The 19,976-nt window shown below is 49.5% G+C and overlaps 1 protein-coding gene across 2 annotated transcripts in view; it reads left to right on the forward strand.

Annotated features, from left to right (window-relative positions):
* Positions 1–8,969: 8,969 nt before the first annotated feature.
* HIP1 (huntingtin interacting protein 1) overlaps positions 8,970–19,976 on the forward strand; it is a 146,619-nt gene continuing 135,612 nt past the window's right edge. For both annotated transcript variants that reach the window (XM_034988630.1, XM_034988628.1), the window contains exon 1: positions 8,970–9,138. In XM_034988630.1, coding sequence (XP_034844521.1) covers positions 9,019–9,138 — 120 coding nt within the window. In that variant the 5' untranslated portion in view covers positions 8,970–9,018. The remainder of the gene's footprint in view (positions 9,139–19,976) is intronic.

Genomic DNA, 19,976 nt, shown 5'->3' on the forward strand with positions numbered 1-19,976 from the left:
AGCCAGTCACCTGCCGCCCTGCTCTTCTGGTGTATCTGCTCCTTCCAGATCTCCACAAGCCCTTTACCTTTCATTTTTCCCCCACGTGTGTTTTGGAGCAGAGCCATAGTGTCTTAGTGACGACATCCTGGCTCATATTTAAGTCACCTCGGTACTCACTGCAACTGACCATCTGTGTAGTAAAGAACAGGCACCCAGGTGGTTCAGTGGGTTAAGCGTTGGACTCTTGACTTTAGCTCAGGTCTTGATATCAGGGTCATGAGTTCTGGCCTTTGCCTGCAGTTCCTGAGGGGTGATCTGGAAGCCCTTGCAATATCATGCCTGGTAAGAATGTCTTTGTTTTCCTGGGAGCCTTGGCCACACCGGACACTCTAACAATGTGACCGATCACGAGGGCTTTGGGCCGCTTGGTGTCAGCTTGACACTGGATGGACTGGAGACTAAAGGTCAAGGACATGGGTGACCACCATGTCTATGTGATGGAACCCCTATAAAACTCTGCACACAAGGCTTGGGGGAGCTCCTCTTGTTGGCAATATCCTGAACGTGTTGTCACCCTACATCATTGCTGGGAGAAGTGTGAGCTGTCCACGACTTCACTGGGAAGGGACAGCTGGAGGCTCTGAGTGTAGAACCCTCCTGGACTCTTCCCTTGGCAGATTTTCATCTCTATCCTATCACTGTAATAAACTGTAACCATGAGTGTAATGGCTCTCAGAGAATTCCATGAGTTCTTCTAGTGAATTATCCAACCTTGGGGACCCCTGAACTTTGTAGCATCTACCCATTGACTCAAGCTCCTGGCTCCGAGGCACGTGTCTCCACCTTCCAAGTTCCTTCCTAGCCTTCCTTCTCTGACCTCTCTGTTACCTTTGACACTTTTTTAAAAAGATCTTACTTTTAAGTAATCTCTACACCCAGTGTAGGGCTTGAACTTCCAACCCTGAGATCAAGAGTCACATGCTCTACTGACTGAGCCAGCCAGGTGCCCCAGCCTTGGACGTTTCTATTGACCCCCTTTCTTCCTGCAATGCTCTCCTACCTGGATTCTGATGACATTGAAATCCACTGGCCTTCCTTCTGCTTCTCAGTCTCCACTTCATTTCCTCAGTTGGCTTTGGCTGCTTGTCCTTGACCATCTCTTGTGGCTGCTTGTCACTTGCCTGAGTGACAACTAAAAGCAGTGGAGCTAAAGCTCAGACCCAGATCCATGTCATTGCAAATCTCTGCATTTTGCTTGCTCCTTTAGGCATCCCAGCCTCTGTGAATAACTTACAGCCAGGTAAACTTTTAAAAATGTGTACTTGGTGTGTTCTAGATACAGATCCTTTGTTGGATAAATGTTTTACAAGTATTTTGTCCTACCGCATCGCTTACCCCAAGTTTCTGTCTGGAGTCCTTCTCCCCTCTCATCCAGGCAGCAGTTTCCCTGTCATCTCTAAGAGGGTGACCCCCCACTTACATCTACAGCTATGACTACATCTATTGACATGGTCCTCCTGATGTTCCAGTAGCCCAATGGACATCTCCGTGTGGCATTTGAACCTCAGCATGTCCACAAATGAACTCATCATCTTTCCTCAAAGTATTCCTCATTTTGGTCAATGGCATTATTTTGCTTGTGCAGAATGAGATGGGCTTGCCCTGCAGGCACTTGACCCTGGTCCGTCCCTGGGGTCCATCCAGGGCTGACTCACCACCTTGGTTTGCAGGCTGCCTTGTCTGGCTTTGGCTTGGTTCCTGTCTCCCTGGCTCCTGATTTGATGCAGCCCCTGGCTCCCGTGTCAGGTGCTGCCTTAGCTCCTGACTCAACCAGGATAGGTGCCCAATTCCAGCTTACCTACCCTGGTCAGTGTGGGGAACCCCAGACCACTCCTGGCAGGTTCCTGCTCTCCCCTATTGGTTATCACCCTTCCCTCCAAGCAACAGTGATCCCCTACACACACACAGACAAACAGACACAGACACACATACTTAGTGCTTTGAGTATGGGCATGAACATTCCAAGATCTGGCAAAGCCTTTAGGTAATAAAGTGTAAGTCATCCCTCCATAAAACTGCGCATCAGCTAGGAATAAGCCAAGAGTCTGTTTTAACTGACATAAAAGCACTTCTTGGGGTGTGTTCTTGTTGTTTCTGTGTTTATCAACTATTGTGTTTAAATTTTCTTCCTTTTATTTTATTTTTTTTAAAGATTTTATTTATTTATTTGACAGAGAGAGACACCGCGAGAGCAGATCACAAGCAGGGGGAGAGGGAGTGGGAGAGGGAGAAGCAGACTTCCCACTGAGCAGGGAGCCCAATGCGGGGCTCTATCCCAGGACCCTGGGATCATGACCTGAGCCGAAGGCGGATGCTTAACGACTGAGCCACCCAGGCGCCTTCTTCATTTTATTTTTTAAATTAAAAGATATATAAAAGCAATAATCTCTCTTTACATAGAAGCCTATCTCCACCCAGTAGCCTGGGTTATACCCTTTCATAGCCTTTTCTGTGCTCACTTACAGACAAGAGCATGTACATGGTTCTGTGAGAAATTTGTTTGCTTGTTTTGGCTGAAGTAAGATCATTCTGTACACAATACTTTGCAGACTGCTTCTCTTCCGACAGACAATTTATCATGGACATCCGTGCAATTCAGTAAACATTGATCTAACTCCGTCCTTCTTTTCTTATGGATTCATGCACACATACACACACATAGAGATACAGTTTTGCACAAACAAGCGCGCCTGGGTGGCGCAGTTGGTTGAGCATCTGACTCTTGGTTTCGGCTCAGCTCGGGATCTAGCACCTGTGTGGAGTCTGCTTGGGATTCTCCCTCCCTTTTTCTCCCTGCCTCTCTCCCCACCCCACATTCTCTTTCTTGTTCTTTCTCTCTCTCAAATAAATAAATAAAATCTTTGTAAAAAATAATTTTGCGGGCGCCTGGGTGGCTCAGATGGTTGAGCGTCTGCCTTCGGCTCGGGTCATGATCCCGGGGTCCTGGGATCGAGTCCCGCATCGGGCTCCCTGCTCCTTGGGAGCCTGCTTCTCCCTCTGCCTCTCTCTCTCTCTGTCTCTCATGAATAAATAAATAAATAAATCTTAAAAAAAAATAATTTTGCATAAGCAGGATCCTATTCTTGTTTCATCCCCCAAATATCTGGAGAAACTCTCATACCTCTATTCTAGTACTTGCGTCCTTGGGTAGAATATGCTTTTTTTTTTTTTTTTTTAGAACATGTGAATCCATGATCAAACAGTAAACTTTTAACCTTGTTGGTACTGTGCCTCCTCCAGGGTAGGAACTTAGCAAATGTCTACTGGGTGAATGAAAGCTTGTTTTATTACTCTTCCTGCTTTACATTTGGGGACATTAAGTAACTTGCCCAAGAAGCCATGATTCAAGGGCAGTGGAACAGAAGCTCAGCTCTGATCCCTGTCACTAAAAACCCCAGTGGTCCCTACACTGTGCTTTTGTGCCTGAGTCATCATGATCTTTGTGAACAAATTTAAAACCCAAATCACGTTAAACTTTAAAAATGTATACCTGGGTGGCTCAGTTGGTTAAGCAACTGCCTTCGGCTCAGGTCATGATCCTGGAGTCCTGGGATCGAGTGCCGCATCGGGGGCTCCCTGCTTAATGGGGAGTCTGCTTCTCCTTCTGACACTGCCCCCCTCATGCTCTATCTCATTCTCTCTCTCAAATAAAACAAATAAAATCTTAAAAAAAATGTATACCTGGAAAATTTTAGGTACAGCCCTTTGTTGAGTGAATGTTTTGGAAATATCTTTACCCCTCCTGTGTCTTCCTTTTCATTTTTGTAGGGGTCTTTTGAAAGACACGAGTATTAAATTGGGATGAAGTTCTAGTTATTGATCTTTTTCCTTTTGTACTTCACGCTTTTAAGTAACCTTTGCCAAACCTAATGTCCCTAAGATTTTTCTCTTATTTTCTTTTATAAGTTGTATCTTTTCATTTTTACACTTAGGTCTGTGATCCATCTTGAGTTAATTTATATATATGGTGTGAAGAAAGGATTGAGGTTCCTTTTTATATATATACCTATATTTTTATTTATTTTATTTTTTTTAAAGATTTTATTTATTTATTCATGAGAGACAGAGAGAGAGAGAGGCAGAGGGAGAAGCAGGCTCCCAAGGAGCAGGGAGCCCGATGCGGGACTCGATCCTAGGACCCTGGGATCATGACCCGAGCCGAAGGCAGACGCCCAACCATCTGAGCCACCCAGGCGCCCATATATACCTATATTTTTAAAGATTTATTTATTTATTTATTTATTTATTTATTTATTTATTTGGGGGGAAGGGCAGGGAAAGGGAGAATCTCAAGTAGACTCTGTGCTGAGTGGGGAGCCCATCTCGGGGCTTGATCTCGTGACCCATGAGATCATGAGCAGAGCCAAAACCAAGAGTCAGACTCCCAACCAACTAAGCGACCCAGGAGCTCTGAGGTTCCTTTTTAAATATTATCTTATTTTTAAATTATTATTATTTTTGCATATGGCTATCCAATTGTTTGAGCACCACTTGTTAAAAAGATTATCTTTCTTCCATTGAACTTCCTTGCACCTTTGTGGAAAATCAACTGACTCATGTATGTGTGGGCCTATTTCTGGACTCTTTAATCTGTTCTATTGATTGACATAGCTGCCTTTTCAGCAATATCCCACCCTATTTTAATTACTGTAGCCTCATAATAGGTCTTGATCATGTAATGTAAGTTCTTGACATGTGTTTGGGGTTTTTTTTTAGAATTGTTTTGGATGTTCTAGTTCCTTTACCTTTCTATACAAATGTTAGAATCATCGTGACAGTTTTTACAAAAATCTTGCTGGATATTTGATCAGAACTGCGTTGAAACTATAAATTCAGTCCACAGAAGAACTAGTATCTTAACAACACTGAGATTCAGATCCATGGACATGGTGTATCGCTCCGTTAGTTAAGTCTTTACTTTTTCTCGACACTGTTCTATAGTTTTCAGTGTACCTGTCCTTCACATCTTTTGTCAAGGTTATCCTTAAGTACTTCCTATTTTTTTTTGAAAGATTTTATTTTCAAGTAAACTCTACACCCAAGGTGGGGCTCAAACTCACAACCCAGAGATCAAGAGTCGCTCCCTCCACTGACTGAACCAGCCAGGCACACCTATTTTTGCTGTTATTTTATCCAGTATTGTTTTTAAATTTCAATTCCTTTTTCTTAGGGGGGGAGGGGCAGAGGGAGAGGAAGAAAGAAAATCTTAAGCAGGCTCCACACCCAGGCCAGAGCCCAAGTGGGGCTTGATCTCACAACCCTGAGATCATGACCTAAGCTGAAATCAAGAGTCAGACTCAACGGACTGAGCCACCCAGGCGCCGGGCCCCTGATTCATAGGGGCAGAAAGCAGATCAGTACTTGCTTAGACACAGGGTTTCAGGAGGAGGTAAGGATGAATTACAAAGGGACCTGAGGAAAACTTTGGGGGTGATAACTATGTTCACTATCTCGATAGTAGTGATAGTTTCATGTGTCAAAACTCATCAAATTGTATACGTTAAATATATTCGGTTTAATGTATAGTAATTATATCTTATTAAAACACGTGTACTTGGGCTCCAGGAACCTGTAAAAATAATGTGACCAGCTAATATATCCTCATGCCAGATACTGAATCAGATGCAACCTAGGTGTGGGGAGGGACCAATTTCACCCATTATGGAGAGACAGGTAATAAGACGCTTAACCCCCTATGGGTTTCCCAGAGATTAGGCTTCCATGCCCAGAAACCAGGCATCTCCAAAAGGCGTAATATAGTGGTCCCCCCTTATCATAGATTCCAAGATCCCCAGTGGGTGCCAGAAACCGCCAGTAGCTCTGAACCCTATAAATACTATGTTTCCCTCTACATACATACCTATAACAAAGTTTAGTTGATAAATGAGGCACAGTAAGAGATTAACAAAAGTAAAACTACCACTAGAATTTTTTTTTCCTTCTTCAGTTTCATGGATACAAGACACGTTCTTACCACGGACCTTAGCAATTTCAGCATACATTTTTTTTTTCTTTCCTTATTAAGTAGAGAGCTTTCATCTTTACAGCTACTCTTTGGCATATCTGAATTGCCAGCATCACCGTTCTTGTGCTCTGGGGCTATTATTAAGTAAAATAAGGGTTATTTGAACACAGGTACTGAGATACAGTGACTAACAGGCCGGTGGGGTATACGGTGTGGGTCCGCTGGACAAAGTGATGATTCACATCCTGGGCAAGACTGAGCAGCGGGACATGCGAGATTCCATCACACTACTCAGAACGGTGTGCAGTTTAAATCGTATGGGTTGTTTATTTCTGGAATTTTCCATGTAACATTTCAGATTGTGGGAACTGAAACCACAAAAAGTGAAACTGCGGATAAGGGGGAGACATGTGGTTCCTATATTGCTGGGAGAGACAGTAAGAGCTGAAGGAAGTTAGCAGAATCCTATAGTTTATATCCTGGGGGAGGGCTTCCCTCAACCCTTGGCAAACGGTTTTCTGGCTGCAGCAAGTGGGAAATCCTTATTTTTAACTCACTCTAAGTTTTACCGAGGAAGGTTAACTCGCCTGAGTGTTTCTCCACAGGGTGCCTCCAAACCACAAATTCCTGATTCCTACTCTGGTTTATCCCAGTAAGAAGTAGGCTGATCCCTTAATCCCTGTTTAAAGGGACCTTATTTATTGAAGCCGTAAACTCTGGGCAAAGGGTCATAAATCACTCTAGCAGGATCCAGAGTGTGAGGCGGGTGCAGGCTAAGAATGGACACACAGAGGTAATGTCAATGTTGATCTCGTCTGTTTTCCTTGTAGGCATATTCCTGTGAGCCCCTGTGCTGGGCCAGATCCAGCTCTACTCTTCACTCTGCTTGGTGCCTGGAAGGAGGGATGGAGACAGTATGATGCATCATCCTGGCCCCCTACCCCTACTCTTCCCACTAGGCTTGGCCAATGGAAGGCACAAGTAGGAAATCAGAGGACAGCAGAGCTAGAGACTGGTGTCTCCCAGTGACTGGTTTCCTACCTAGAACCACAGGTCTGGTCAGATGCCTCCTTTCCCAAGACTAGAGCACCCAACTGTTTGGGTCACAACTCCCTCCTTGTCGCTTCAGGTCTAGGGCTGATAACAGCTTCCCACTGGGTTCTTCACCCTCCCTGGCTGATCCTCCGCTTCTAGATCACACCGTGGTATGCCTATTCCTTCTTCAATTCAATTAGCCCTTCCAGTTAGCAATCCCCTCCCTGTTGCCGCTCTGACACACACACACCTTCATAGCCCCCAAACATGGCCCTCTTCTACTGTCTCTATCTCCCCAAAGCCCCCAGTTTGCTGATACACCCACGTTGGCCTTGGCTCTCCTTCTGTTTCTCTGATTCTTCCACCCCGGGCTCCTGTTTCCATCGCTTGTCCTTTGGCCAAGTCAATGCTGACATTGCTCTGTCCAAAATGGAAGTCATCTCCTCTTCTGGAAGACATCTCCTCTACTGTGCTTCCCTACTCATTTACCGTCATCACCACCTTCCCAGACACAAACCGTGAAAACTAGGTGACAGCTCACCTCTTGCCCAGAGAAACCCAAGGGGAGTCACTCACAAAGCCTCCCATATAAACACATTTTAAGAAAAGGTGAAACCAGTGAGCTAGCTATGCAAATGTAGCCTCAAGGCAATCACCCCTCCATCACATTGCTCCCCTTAAATCCTTCCTCTATAGAGTTTCTGACCCCACCAGTGCCTCCTCCCTCCCCCCATTCCCTACATCCAAGCATATTTCCATAACCTCCCAGAGGACAAGAATGTTCTCTTCGTTCCTTTGTAGGCCCTCACGTGTCTCTCACCTACGATTGGTTTCCTCCCTTCCTCTGCGCCCCCATAATCTGGTCCACATAATGCCAGCCCCCAAAAGCGCAGGTCTGAGCAAAAGCCTTCAGTGGTTCGCTAGTGCCTGCAAAGGCCCACCCCCTCATTCGCTTCTCCATTGAATGTGTGAATTTTTATCAAAAGCTCTTAGTTTAAAAAAAAAAATTAATGCCTTCCTTGACTTCGAGTTTCAAAGCATTTATCTTCAAAACCCCAACTCTGGCATTTAACGGGGAACTTCTAACTTTCTCCAGCGTCTCCTCTAAGGATCGCACTTCCCTCTGCCTGTCGGTACCTCGGCTGACATCGGAGCGGGATGGGAGGGGTGGCCCAGAGCCGCGGATAAACAGAAACAGAAACGGGTTTCTACCAACGAATACGTCCTGGCGGGTTCCAGACCCGGAGTTTTGGAGAGAAGGTGTCGGAAGGCTCCCACTGACCCAGCCCGGCGCCCCCGGGTCGGCGATCATCGCAAATGAGATGGGCAGGGCTGCAGGGCAGGGCCAGGACGCGAGAGAAAGCAGAGGGAGCTGGGTGCGGGACGCTGACCCCAGCGTGGGGGCAGCGCTTCCCGGGGCTGCGGCCGCCGAGCCGGTCCATCCCGCGCTCCCCCGTCCCGGCCCGAGCCGCGTACACAGGCAATTCCCAGGCGGCCCGGATTCCCCGCGGGAGGCCAGGCGCTCCCGTCCGCGTGACCCCCGCCCACCAGCCGGGACCCTGCAGCGCCGGCCGCAGAGAAGCGCGCGGCTCGCGGGGAAAGGGCGGGGAGCCGGGCGTCGGGGGAGGGGCGGGCGAGGGCAGCTCAGGGCAGCCCCGGCCCCGCCCTTCGTCCCGCCCCCGCCGGAGGCGGTTGGGCCCGGTGACTGACAGGCGTCCAGGCCGGTCACGGCGCGCCTCGCGGTCCGGATCGCCCAGGGGGGCGGGGCTCGCTGAGGGGCTCCGGAGTGGGCGGGGGCGGGCGGGGAAGCCTCTGGGTGGGGCGGGGCCTCGGGAGAGTAGCAGCGCACCCAGCCAATGGGAGGCGGAAGCCGTCCCGTTAGCGCCGGATCCCAGCGGGTAGGGCGGGGCGGGGCGGGCGGCGCCGAGGGGATCCCGGGGCGGCCGAGGGCCCCTGACTCGGCTCCGCGCGGCGACATGGACCGGATGGCCAGCTCCATGAAGCAGGTGCCCAACCCCCTGCCCAAGGTGCTGAGCCGGCGCGGGGTGGGCGCGGGGATCGAGGCGGCCGAGCGGGAGAGCTTCGAGCGGACTCAGGTGAGGACCGGGGGACCCCGGGGCATGCTTGGCTGGGGCATCCCGAGAGACGCAGTGTCCGGGAGGGGCTTTGAAGGTAGTAGAGGTCTTCAGGCCCAGGGGAGGACGGGGCAAGGGGGCCGCGAGAGGGAGCATCTGGTGCGCAGGGCGAGGCGAGCCTGGGGAGGTCGGGGACCCGGGGGCATCCCAGCTGGCCTGGGGAGAAGGGCAGGGCGGCTCCTAGGAGCTGGCACGATCCGTGCGGCGGAGCAGGGCAGGGGTCACGGGCTGTGAGAGCGGAAGGAACGGAAGAGGGGCCGAATGGAAGGGGTGCCCCTAGGCAGGGGAAGCGCACTGGGGGGCCACTCGGAGACTCAAGTGTGGCGGCGGAGAGCGGAGCGCTGGACTGGGATGTGAAGCGGGAACCCCTTTTCTCCCCTCTCGATCGCTTCTGGGTTGCACTGACATTCCCCCCACCCCTAGCACCCCCTTCCTGGTGCCTCTTGCTTGGCTCACACCACCCCCAGCTGTTGGCCTCCGAGGACCGGGCTGAAGGGGTCTGGGCGGCGAGAAGGAATGTAGGAAATGCGACATGTGGCCGAGCTTGGAAAATGGGGGCTGGAGGAGGGGGCCGGCCAGGGGCCAGGGTCAGGCCTTTGGCCCGACAGCCCGCTGCTGGTCAGGATGAGCTGCCCAGTGGTGCCCAGAGCCCTGATTTGGGGTTTTGGTTTCATCCCCCAAGATGTGCCTGACAGCTAATAGGCAGACTGCCCTATTTGTCCAGCCTGACCAGGGCTGGGGGCCAAAATTCCCCAGTGGCATCAACAAAAAGCCACAATCCATTTTTACCTCAGAGTTTGAATGCCTGGTGTATTGATTTAACTGAATAAAGCTGACATGTTTTCTGGTGTTCATCAGCTCGTTTGTATGCAAAATCCATTTCAAAGGGCACAGCACTTCTCTTAATCCCAGTGCCAAAGTTGTATGGGCAGATTTGTTCTTCGCTCTTGCGCTCAGGGTGGAACCTTTGAAGATCCAGCTGGGCCTCCACTGCCGGAGGCTGGTTCCCCTGCTGTGTTCTGCTTTCCCCCGCTCCCCCTCACCAAACGCAGTACAATGTGAAGGAAGCGTTCTGGGATTTTAGGTAGAAAAGATTGTAAGGACCTGACAGAGTATTCTGTGTATGGAATATTGCAAAGAGTAAAGCTTTTCACCCTGGCAAGTTCATCCTCTTCTCTTTCCAGATGCCTCTGGCCCGTTGCAGGTGTGTCTCGGTGATGGAAAGTAGGGAGGGGTCCCCTCCCCGGGTCATCCTACCCCAGGGAGGGATGGGAGCGATAGGAAAGACAGCAATTCATTTGGCTTCCCAGGGACGAGCTGAGTTTGAGACTTTTTTCCTCTGGCTTTGTGGACTGGACCCCTGCAAAGAAAGCAGCTTTCCGTCTGCTTGTCCACCGAGGGTGTTAACTGAGGCTTCTTGCTCCAGGAGGCAATGTGAATAGCCTTCTTCTTCCTCTTTTTTTTTTTTTTTTTAATGGAAAAGAAAAAGGAATAGACGTTATTTTGCGATAACCCAGCCTTTCTGGAGTCTCAAATAAGGAAAAACTGGAGCACTAGAGGAACATGCATAAAACTTTGACCCATTATAGCAATGATGATTAGGTTTGTGAAAGCTTCCACCCAGGGCTGGCGTGTTCCCTCGCTATCCAGGGACAGCCCAACAAGGAGACCCTAAGGCACTGTTTGCCAGTGTATTTTACATGTGGAACACTTGCGATTGGCTTGTTGGAGGGTGGGGTGGAGTGAGGAGGAGGCAGGCTGGAGAAGGAAAAGAGGGTTTTTCTGTTATTCAAATCGTGAGGGGTGGCAGGTAGGAGCGTGAAGAAAAGAGAACAATCCTAAAACTTGGCATTGGTCAATCTGCAAAAGCTCATTTTGTTTGAGGACTTCAAATGTATCCAGTGTGTTATGAGATACAAAAATGAGTTAGAAAAAAATTTTAATGAGTTGAGAGACCATGAGAATCAGCCAAGGTGTAGTGATAATTGTAGCTAATTATCACTGTTTGGCACTGTTCTAAGTACTTTATTGTATTACCTTCTTTAATCTCTGCAAGGACCCAGGAGGTGGGTATCAGCCCCATTTTCCACGAGGACAGTGAAGCACAGAGAGGTTAAGTCACCTGCCCAAGGTCACACAGCGGGAAGTGGTCCCAGCCTTTAACCACTGCCTCGCGTTGCCTCTGAGTACCGCTCAGAGCACTGGCATTGGAGCTAGAAAAGGTTTGAGTTTTATAGCCAGGCACTAGGATAGGCTGTGTGACCTTGGGCAAACCTTTCTAAGGCTTCCTTATTGTAAAATAAAGATGATACTTACCTTGAAGGTTTAGTATGGGGATTAAATGAAATCATAGGTGTGAAGGTATTTTTGTAAACTTCGGAGCACGATTTCAGTGATTCTTGCTATAATCCAGGGAGACCTAAGGAAGCACAAATGTGAGTAATGGTGCAGGCTGTGATGAACTCTTCAGTAGGGGGACAGAAATATTCCTAGGTAATGTGATAATGACTGAGACCACATGCAGAAAGTCCTAGCCATGGTGTTAGGGAGAGGTTGGGAGCCATCACCAGGACCTAACCACCAATTGGCATGAGATGTCACTTGCAGGGTGGAGAGGAGGGGAGGGAGCATTCCAGAAATGGGGACCAGTAAAGGAGACATCCGGAGGTGAATGCAGATGAGGCTCAGTGGCCCAGGTGGAGGCAGGAGCAGAAATTGGCCGCTCCCACCTCTCAGCCCCCAGCACCTGCTACCTTTTACGGTCACTGGTTCTCTGTCTTGCCCTCAATAAACCAGGAGCTTCATGGGGACAAGATTGCTCTTGCTCTCTCACCTGTGTCCTCAGATTCCTGAGGCTTGTGTTAGTGGTGATCCAGCTATAGATGGGGGTAGACAATGACTGGTTATTTCCAGTAGGAAGCCCTTGCCTGGGTGGGTAACTCAGCTCAGGGCAGCTGGGGATTTCTGTAATTACTTGATGCTTTTTCCGAATGGCCCCAAGTTCCCTCCTGGTTCAACTTTGTCTCCTGCACCCTCAGTCAGGAGCCCTGCCCCATGCCCATCAGAGGACTGTGATTTCTCTGCCTTCCTTCCGGTGAGGCCAGTGTCCCTGCCAGAGGGGGGACCCCAGACCCACCTGCTGCAGCCCCCATCTCCAACCTGACCCTTGTTGTGTCCCTCACCCAGCCCATCACAAGCAACCTTCAGGCTCCAGGGGAATGAAAAGTGGTTCTTGCCCTTAAAAAGCCTGCTGTGAGAAAGTTACCTTGCCTGGAGCACTTTATAGTTTATACAGCACGTTTTAACTATCGTTGGGGCTACACTGTGGTTGGGTATTACTACGTCCATTTTATGGATGAGAGCTTAGTAACTTGCCTGGGGCCCCCATAGATGATCGAAAAGCAGGATTCAGATCCAGGACTCCAGGTTCCAGGCCCCTTCCCCCACCCTGTCCTCATGTTGGTCGGGAGGGTAATTCTGGAATGAACCAGGAGGGCTGACCCTTGTAGACACACCAAATACCCTGTCTATATTTACTTAGCCGGAAAATGGTTTTCTCTATGGTTTGTTTATTTTTTTGTTACCATCCATTTAGTGAGCACATAGCGTGGAGGGGACACAGAGATGAGTAAGATAAGGAGACCAGCCTGGAGGAGCTCATGAGTCAGCAGGGAGGTAGACTGGCCACCGAGAGGATCTTCTACACAGAGGACAGAGGACTTACACACCGACATCTCGGGAGCTGTTAGCAGTGCAGGACCTACCGAATGAGAGCTTTCATTTCAGCCGGAGCCCTGGATAGTCCTGGGCACGTTGAAATTTGCTCTCTGGCTGGTGATTGCTAAGATCAGAGGAGAGGATGGGGCTCTGGAAACACAGCCTTTAGTCCCAATTTCTTTGGGTGGAGCTCACCACAGAGAACAGGATCCTAACCAACCCTGAGTTGGGAAGAGCCAGGAAAGTTGGATTCTAGAGAAGAAGAGACAGAAAGAAATATTTACAGAGGGCCTGGTGGGCACTAGAAACATGCTGGGTGATTTATGGCCATTATCCTATTTAATAGCTCAGGTTCAGAGAGACCAAGTGACCTGCCCAAGGTCACACAGTGAGTAAACAGAGAAGCCAGGGCTCTGACAATCTGATGACCAAGCCCACATCCTCTTCTCTGTGTGTAAGTCAGGGGGTGTCTCTGCCATTTTTCTCATCATCTTCAGCTCAGCCTTTGATTCACCTGCTGAAAAAATTGTGAGGTTGGACCAGAAGGATCAGTGCTTCTCAACCTTGGCTGCTCAGGAATGGCTTCTAACACGAAAGGCGCTGTCCTCCCACCTGATCCCTGCTGGTTCACTTAGTTGGTATTGAAAAGGTAGAAAGGATGCTAAGAGCTTTCTTTGAACTTGTGGGTTTGTATGCTTCTGGCTTCCTCCCATTGATAATGCTGAGAACAGCTGACATTCACCACATTTACTATGTGCACGTGGTAAAGGCCTTAAATGAGCCACACCTCTCAGTTCTGTCTTACAGATGAGGAAATCAAGGCTTAGACGTGTTACTAGCCGGCTCAAGGTTCTGAAGGAAGTGTCCGAGCCGGGACCCAAACTCAGCAACACCGGCCCCAGGGCCTAGCTGTGCATGATTACCATCCCTGAGTCTGCCTGGCCCCCTGCCTGGACCCCTCAGCTCTCTGCCTCCTTCTTCTCGCTAACAGTTGGGTCCCCAAGGTGCTAACCTCACCCCACTTCTCTTTTACCTTCTGTCCAGTTCCTCTGTGCTCCCCTCATCTGACAGTTTCTGTTCTTGTGTCGGTGACGTCACCTCCCCACGTCTTTCTCCCGACTTCCTGGCCTGTGTGACCACTTCCCATGGGTCATTTGCCCCCAAATAAACCACACATGCCCCAGACTCTACTTCAGGCCTTCCCTGCCTCTGAATGCCAGCGTCTGGTCCCCGTCAGTCCTCATTATCTCCTTGGCGTCCATTCTCTTTTTTTTAATAAAGATTTTATTTATTTATTTGACACAGAGAGAGACAGCGAGAGAGGGAACACAAGCAGGGGGAGTGGGAGAGGGAGAGGCATCCATTCTCAATCCTCCCTTTCCTCTGTCCTCACGCTGCATGGTGCTCTGTGATGTTTCTCTTGTCCATTGCTCCTTTGCTCTGCGCCCTTCCTGCCCTTACTACCTCTTGCCTGTGTTGGTTGTAATCCCATCCTCCCTGCCTCCCAAATACCTGGGGCCAGACTGCTTGTCTCTAAGGCCCAACACTGCTTCTGGAACTCCCTCTTTTCAAGAACCTTTGGCTGGCTCCTGAGAGACCCTGCATGACATGGCACCTAAGAGTCCCTTGGTCCCTCTCTTTTCCAGGCCTTAACTTTCACTGCCTCCCCCCACTAGACAGCCCCTGCAGGCTGCTTCCAGCCTGATCAGGAACTCCAGCAAGCAGGGGCCCGTAGCCACTATATGTCTGTCCCATTCATCCAGGTCTGCGCCGTGGCTTCTCTCCCAGACTGGAAGCTCTTAGGGGCAGGGTCTGGCTCTCCGTGCTGAGTGAGCTCTTGCAGGAGGCAGGCATTGGGCCTGTTTGCCAAATGTGTGAATGTGAAACAGTTGGCGGATCTCCGGGGAGCTTGGGTGCTGCAGGCAGGCCTCTGCTTGCAGCGGACTTTACTTTCCCTTTGCACATTTTGGAGATCCTCTCTCTGTCACCTGTGATTTCTCCGATGATTAATTCTTACTGAGTGCCTGCCCTAGGTGCCGGGCCTGTGCGCCCAGGGTCCCCATTTAGGAGGGAGCCTGTAGAGTCTTTAGAGATAGAATTGGGGGGACGCCTGGGTGGCTCAGTCGGTTAAGCGTCTGCCTTCGGCTCAGGTCATGATCCCAGGGTCCTGGGATCGAGTTCCGCATCGGGCTCCCTGCTCCGCGGGGAGCCTGCTTCTCGCTCTGCCTCTGTCTCTCTCTCTGTCTCTCATGAATAAATAAATAAAATCTTTAAAAAAAAAAAAGAAAAGAGATAGAATTGGGGCTCATGGTCGATGATTTGAATTTCCGTGAAGTTCAGAACACTTTATAAACATTCCCAACACGTGCTCGTGGACTCCTCAGAGCTTCTCTCTGCTTCAGGTGGGCCTTTCTGCCCTAGAAGGTATTACCAGGAAGGGAGAGAAAGTGGCCTGGCATCCCAGGCACCTGGATGTGGCCGTGGGCTGCTGCTGGCGTTTGCAGCAGGGCCCAAGGGATGGCGGGGATGAGCGCAGAGTAAGATGAAAGCGCTCCCTGGGGACTGAGCAAATCTGGCTCCGCTACAGGATTTCTCAAAATGGGGAGGCTGGACAAGATTTCCAGCTCTCAAACACTCGAGCTCATAAAATTCCTGTAAGTGGGGTTTTCACACTGTGGAATTTCATCTGAGCTCTCACCTGCTCTCTTGAGAAACTTCCACGTGCCCCCCGTATGTAGAACAGGGCGCATGGGAATGGCTGGTGTCATACCTTCGGGTGTGGTGAGGAGCGTCCATGTGGCCCAGGAGAGCAGAGCCCCAGCCCCACTTGGCCACTGAAAGGGTTCCTTGCCTGGCATGTCTGCAAGGCACCAAGGAGGACCATTTTACACTCCCTGTCCACTGCCCACTTAGTTTGGAGCAGACCTGGGCGGGGTGCGGCGGGCCAGCCGCCAATTTTCCTGCATCCAGAGGGTTGATGGTCTGGAGAGATGCCCACCTAGGAAAGGGAGCTTGTCAGCCCCACCTCCTGGCAGGGTGGGGGCTGCTTCCTGTTTTCCTGCCTGGGCAGGCAGGGAGGAGCCCTGTTCCTGGCTTGTGGGCAGGACAGTCTGACACTGTGCGGGGAGAGGGACAGGGATTGAAGGTGTCCTCTGGCTCAGACATTAGAAGGGAGGATGGGGCTTTTCTCAAATCTGAAAGGTTGCGACCGCTGCCTCTGTTCGCACTGTAAGACCGCTCAGGGAGCTGGGCTGGGCCATTCAGGAGGCCAGTGTGGCCAATTACTTCTGATTTTAACAGATTTGCAGTTTATAAAGCACATTTGCACATAACTCTTTCCAGCCATAGAACAACCATGCGTTAATAGCAGTCTGGTCTCAAGGATGGACACTGAGGCTCAGAGAGTGTAGGCAACTTGCCCACGAGCACTCAGGAAGTGGCCAGGCAAAGGCTTGAACCTGGTGGCTCTTATCTCTAATTGTATACTTTCCTTTTCATATTTCTCTTTAAAGCTGAAGCCTGGTCTGGGCTGGTAACTTAGAAAAATTACAGAGGTTTTCTTTCTAAGTCCTTTCCAATTGATTTATTTGGACTTTTGAAATTCCTCCCAGAAGTTTTTTGCAGCACTCATAACTATCATAGGGCCTATATCCAGAATATGTAAAAAAAACATAAAACATATGAAAATGTGCAACTTCATTAGTAATCGAAAAAATGCAAATTAAAATTAAGAGATGCATGAGATATCACCCAATGCCCATCAGCTTGGCTGAAATAAAAATGAAAAAAAGGGGCACCTGGGTGGCTCAGTCGGTTAAGCATCCGGCTCTCGGCTTCAGCTCAGGTCATGATCTCAGGATCCTGAGATCAAGCCCCGAGTTGGGCTTCGTGCTCAATGCGGAGTCTGCTTGTCCCTTTCCCTCTGCTCCTACCCCCATTTGCGTGCTCTCTCTCTCTGTCTCTAAAATAAATAAATAGAATCTTAAAGGGAAAAAAAAAAACTAACTGTGCCAAGCATCAGCAAGGATGTGAAGCAATGGAAATGGCGATGCATTGCTGATGGAGCTTTACGTTGGTACAACCGCATCGGACAACAGTCCTGTCTTATCCTAAAATTAAAGATGTACCAGCACTTCCACTGTTAGCTCTACACCCAACAGCAAGGCACAAAAGATAGTTGGAAAGAGACTCATCATCATCTTTCGTAGTAACTCCAAACTGGAGACAATCCAGAAGCCCATCAGCAATAGATGGGTAACTGCCGTGTGACGTGGTCTCTCATCGGGATACTGCACAACAAGGAGAATCAATAAACTGTAGTCACGTTTGACAGCACTGGATGAACCTTCCACACATAATGGTGGGCGAAAAAAAGGCAGACCCAAAAGGACACCTTCTGTATGCTTCCATTTATTTATTTATTTATGTGAGATTTTTATTTATTTATTGGACAGAGGGGGGCGGGTAGGGGCAGAGGGAGAGGGAGAAGCCGGCTCCTCACTGAGCAGGGAGCCCGACGCGGGGCTTGATCCCAGGACCCTGAGATCATGACCTGAGCCGAAGGCAGACGCTTCACCGACTGAGCCACCCAGGTGCCCCCTAGGCTCCCATTTATATCAGGTTCACAAACCAGGCAAAGTGAAACGGCTATTAAATGTGCTGCTTGGATGGTAAATCTGTAAAGAAATAAGGGGAGAGGGGCGCCTTGGTGACTTGGTCAGTTGAGCGTCCAACTCTTGATTTTGGCTCATGTCATGATCTCGGGGTCATGAGATTGAGCTCCACGTTGGGCTCCATGCTGGGCGTGGATCCTCTCTTGATCCTCTCTCCCTCTCCCGCTGCCCACCACACCCACCCCCACCATGCTGTCTTGCTGAAAAAAAAAAAAAAAGAAAGAAGGGGATGATTACCATAAAAGGCCATATATAAATACTGTCTTTGGATGCAGGGAGGTTAATTGGGAGGGTGTACAAGGAGAGCTTCTGAGGTCCCGCCATCAGTCTGTTTATTGACTCAGGAAGTGGTTTATGATAATTTATTAAGCTGTACATTTTTGGTTTGTGCAGTTTTCTCTATATTATATTTCAAAATACAGAAGGTTAAAAAAAAAAAAGAAAAACACCTTCTCCCAGGGAGTAAGAGACAGTGTCTTGAGGAGGCTAAGAACTTGCCACTTACATATCCACCCAGCTTCTGAGGTTTCTCCCAAATACAGCCACCCCAGTGAAAACCCTTCTGATACTGGAAACTGGGAAGCTTATCCAAGCAGCCTATCCCAAGCTCTGCCGTAACACGTAATTGTGAAGTTGGGACTTCTCATCAGCCCACACTGAGCATGTTGCCCTCAGCTTCCATTGGTTTGTGTCCAGTGTCTGCCTTCCTGTGCGGTAGACGAGCCCTCAGGGGCTTACTCATCTTTTAGCGAGTTGTCCCCAGCATCTAGCAGAGGGAATTACACCGGCTCAGTCTCAGGAGGTCTGGAAACACAAAATAAATGAGGTGATGAAAAGTCCTCAAAGGAGAGAATGAGAGAGGAGAGTGTGTTCTAGGCTCAAAAGAAGCACATTTGAATAAAATCAAGGATTGGCCCAGTGGCCTTCTGGAACACATGACCCCGAGCTTGGCTTGTGTTCCAAAGATCTAGATCAAGTCTCGCTTGATAAGCTACTGTGGGAACATAGGAGCTTGGGGAATGTCACCTGGGAACATGTCAGAAACAGTGGTTCCTGTGAGGTCCCTGGGGCCAGCGCACAGTGACAGTTCTTAGCTTAGACAGTTGCTGTGTGTGTGTGTGTGTGAGAGAGAGAGAGAGAGAGAGAGAGATTATGTTTACCGCCTGTCATGTGACCCCTCTCCCATACTGGGCTGGAAGCAAATGCCTTCTCTGGTTTTTCGTGGCTATGTCTTAACCAATGCTATATTCTTCCCTCCCATTTTCCATAATCCTTCAGCAAGAGATTGACAGGCATGAGCTGTGTGTGGTTTCTTCTCTGAGCAAAATCCAGGGAAGCTTCCCTTCCACTAACAGGTGAGCCCAGGGCTCTAACCCTCCAGGCTTGGCACACGGTAGGCCTTCCAAAACTATATGTCGAGTACCTTATTTCATCTTTATAGCCTCGGGCTCCTGATGTGGTGTCTGGCACCAAGTGACTCTCCTCAACAAGGGTTTGCAGAATGAAGGATAAAATATGTGGAATAAAGGACTGATGAGTGTCAGCCATATTTGGTCCCAGTGTTGAACTGTGAACCCTCATAAGGACACCCCGAGTCTGGGTTCATGTGAGCGTGACTGGAGCCAGCAGGAGACGGGGCCCCCGAAGAGACCAGGTCTCTGACGTAACTGTGGGTGGTTCCCGGGGACTTCCTATGGAACGTCAGCTCCCTGACTCATGCTTGGAAGTGACTTGAGATCTCCTGCTTCCCTTGAGATGCTTATTCCAGGAAGGGACCTGCCTGTACGGTCTAAGGCCATTCCTGCTGATAAAAAAACAAAACAAAACAAAAACCCAAAAGCCCCCCAAAAACCTAACACACCTAATCCTGAACTCTGTCTCCTGCCACCAACTCGCTCATTGTCCTTTGTTCTCAGTTTTTGACAATCCCAGTTTAGAAGCCCTCCCCGGCCCTGGAAGTTGAAATTCTCCCAGTCTTTGGCATAACCTCTATCCTGCACCCCTGTGGGTAGGCATGGAGTCCAGTTGTTCTGTCTCCTGGATTCCTTGATTGCTCTCCATATCGCTCCTACTTCTCCACCCGCGGCTTCTGCCTTCCTTCAGGCCTTCATCTTGAGCCTGGACTACTTACCGCATGGCCCAGCTGGCCTTCCTGCTATCCAGTCTCCCCTTGGCTGTCAGAGTTTTGTTTTATTTTTATTTTATTTAAAGATTTTATTTATTCATTTGAGAGAGAGAGCACAAGGGGACAAGTAGAGGGCTAGAGGGAGAGGGAGAAGCAGACTCCCACGTGGAGCAGGGAGCCTGACATGGGACTTCATCCCAGGACCCTGAGATCATGACCCGAGCTGAAGGTAGGCGCTTAACTGACTGAGCCACCCAGGAGCCCCAAGAGATCTGTTTTATTTT

This window comes from Mirounga leonina, unplaced genomic scaffold (genome assembly GCF_011800145.1).
Source record: "Mirounga leonina isolate KUSES-001 unplaced genomic scaffold, KU_Mleo_1.0 Mir_454, whole genome shotgun sequence".
NCBI classification, from domain to species: domain Eukaryota; kingdom Metazoa; phylum Chordata; class Mammalia; order Carnivora; family Phocidae; genus Mirounga; species Mirounga leonina.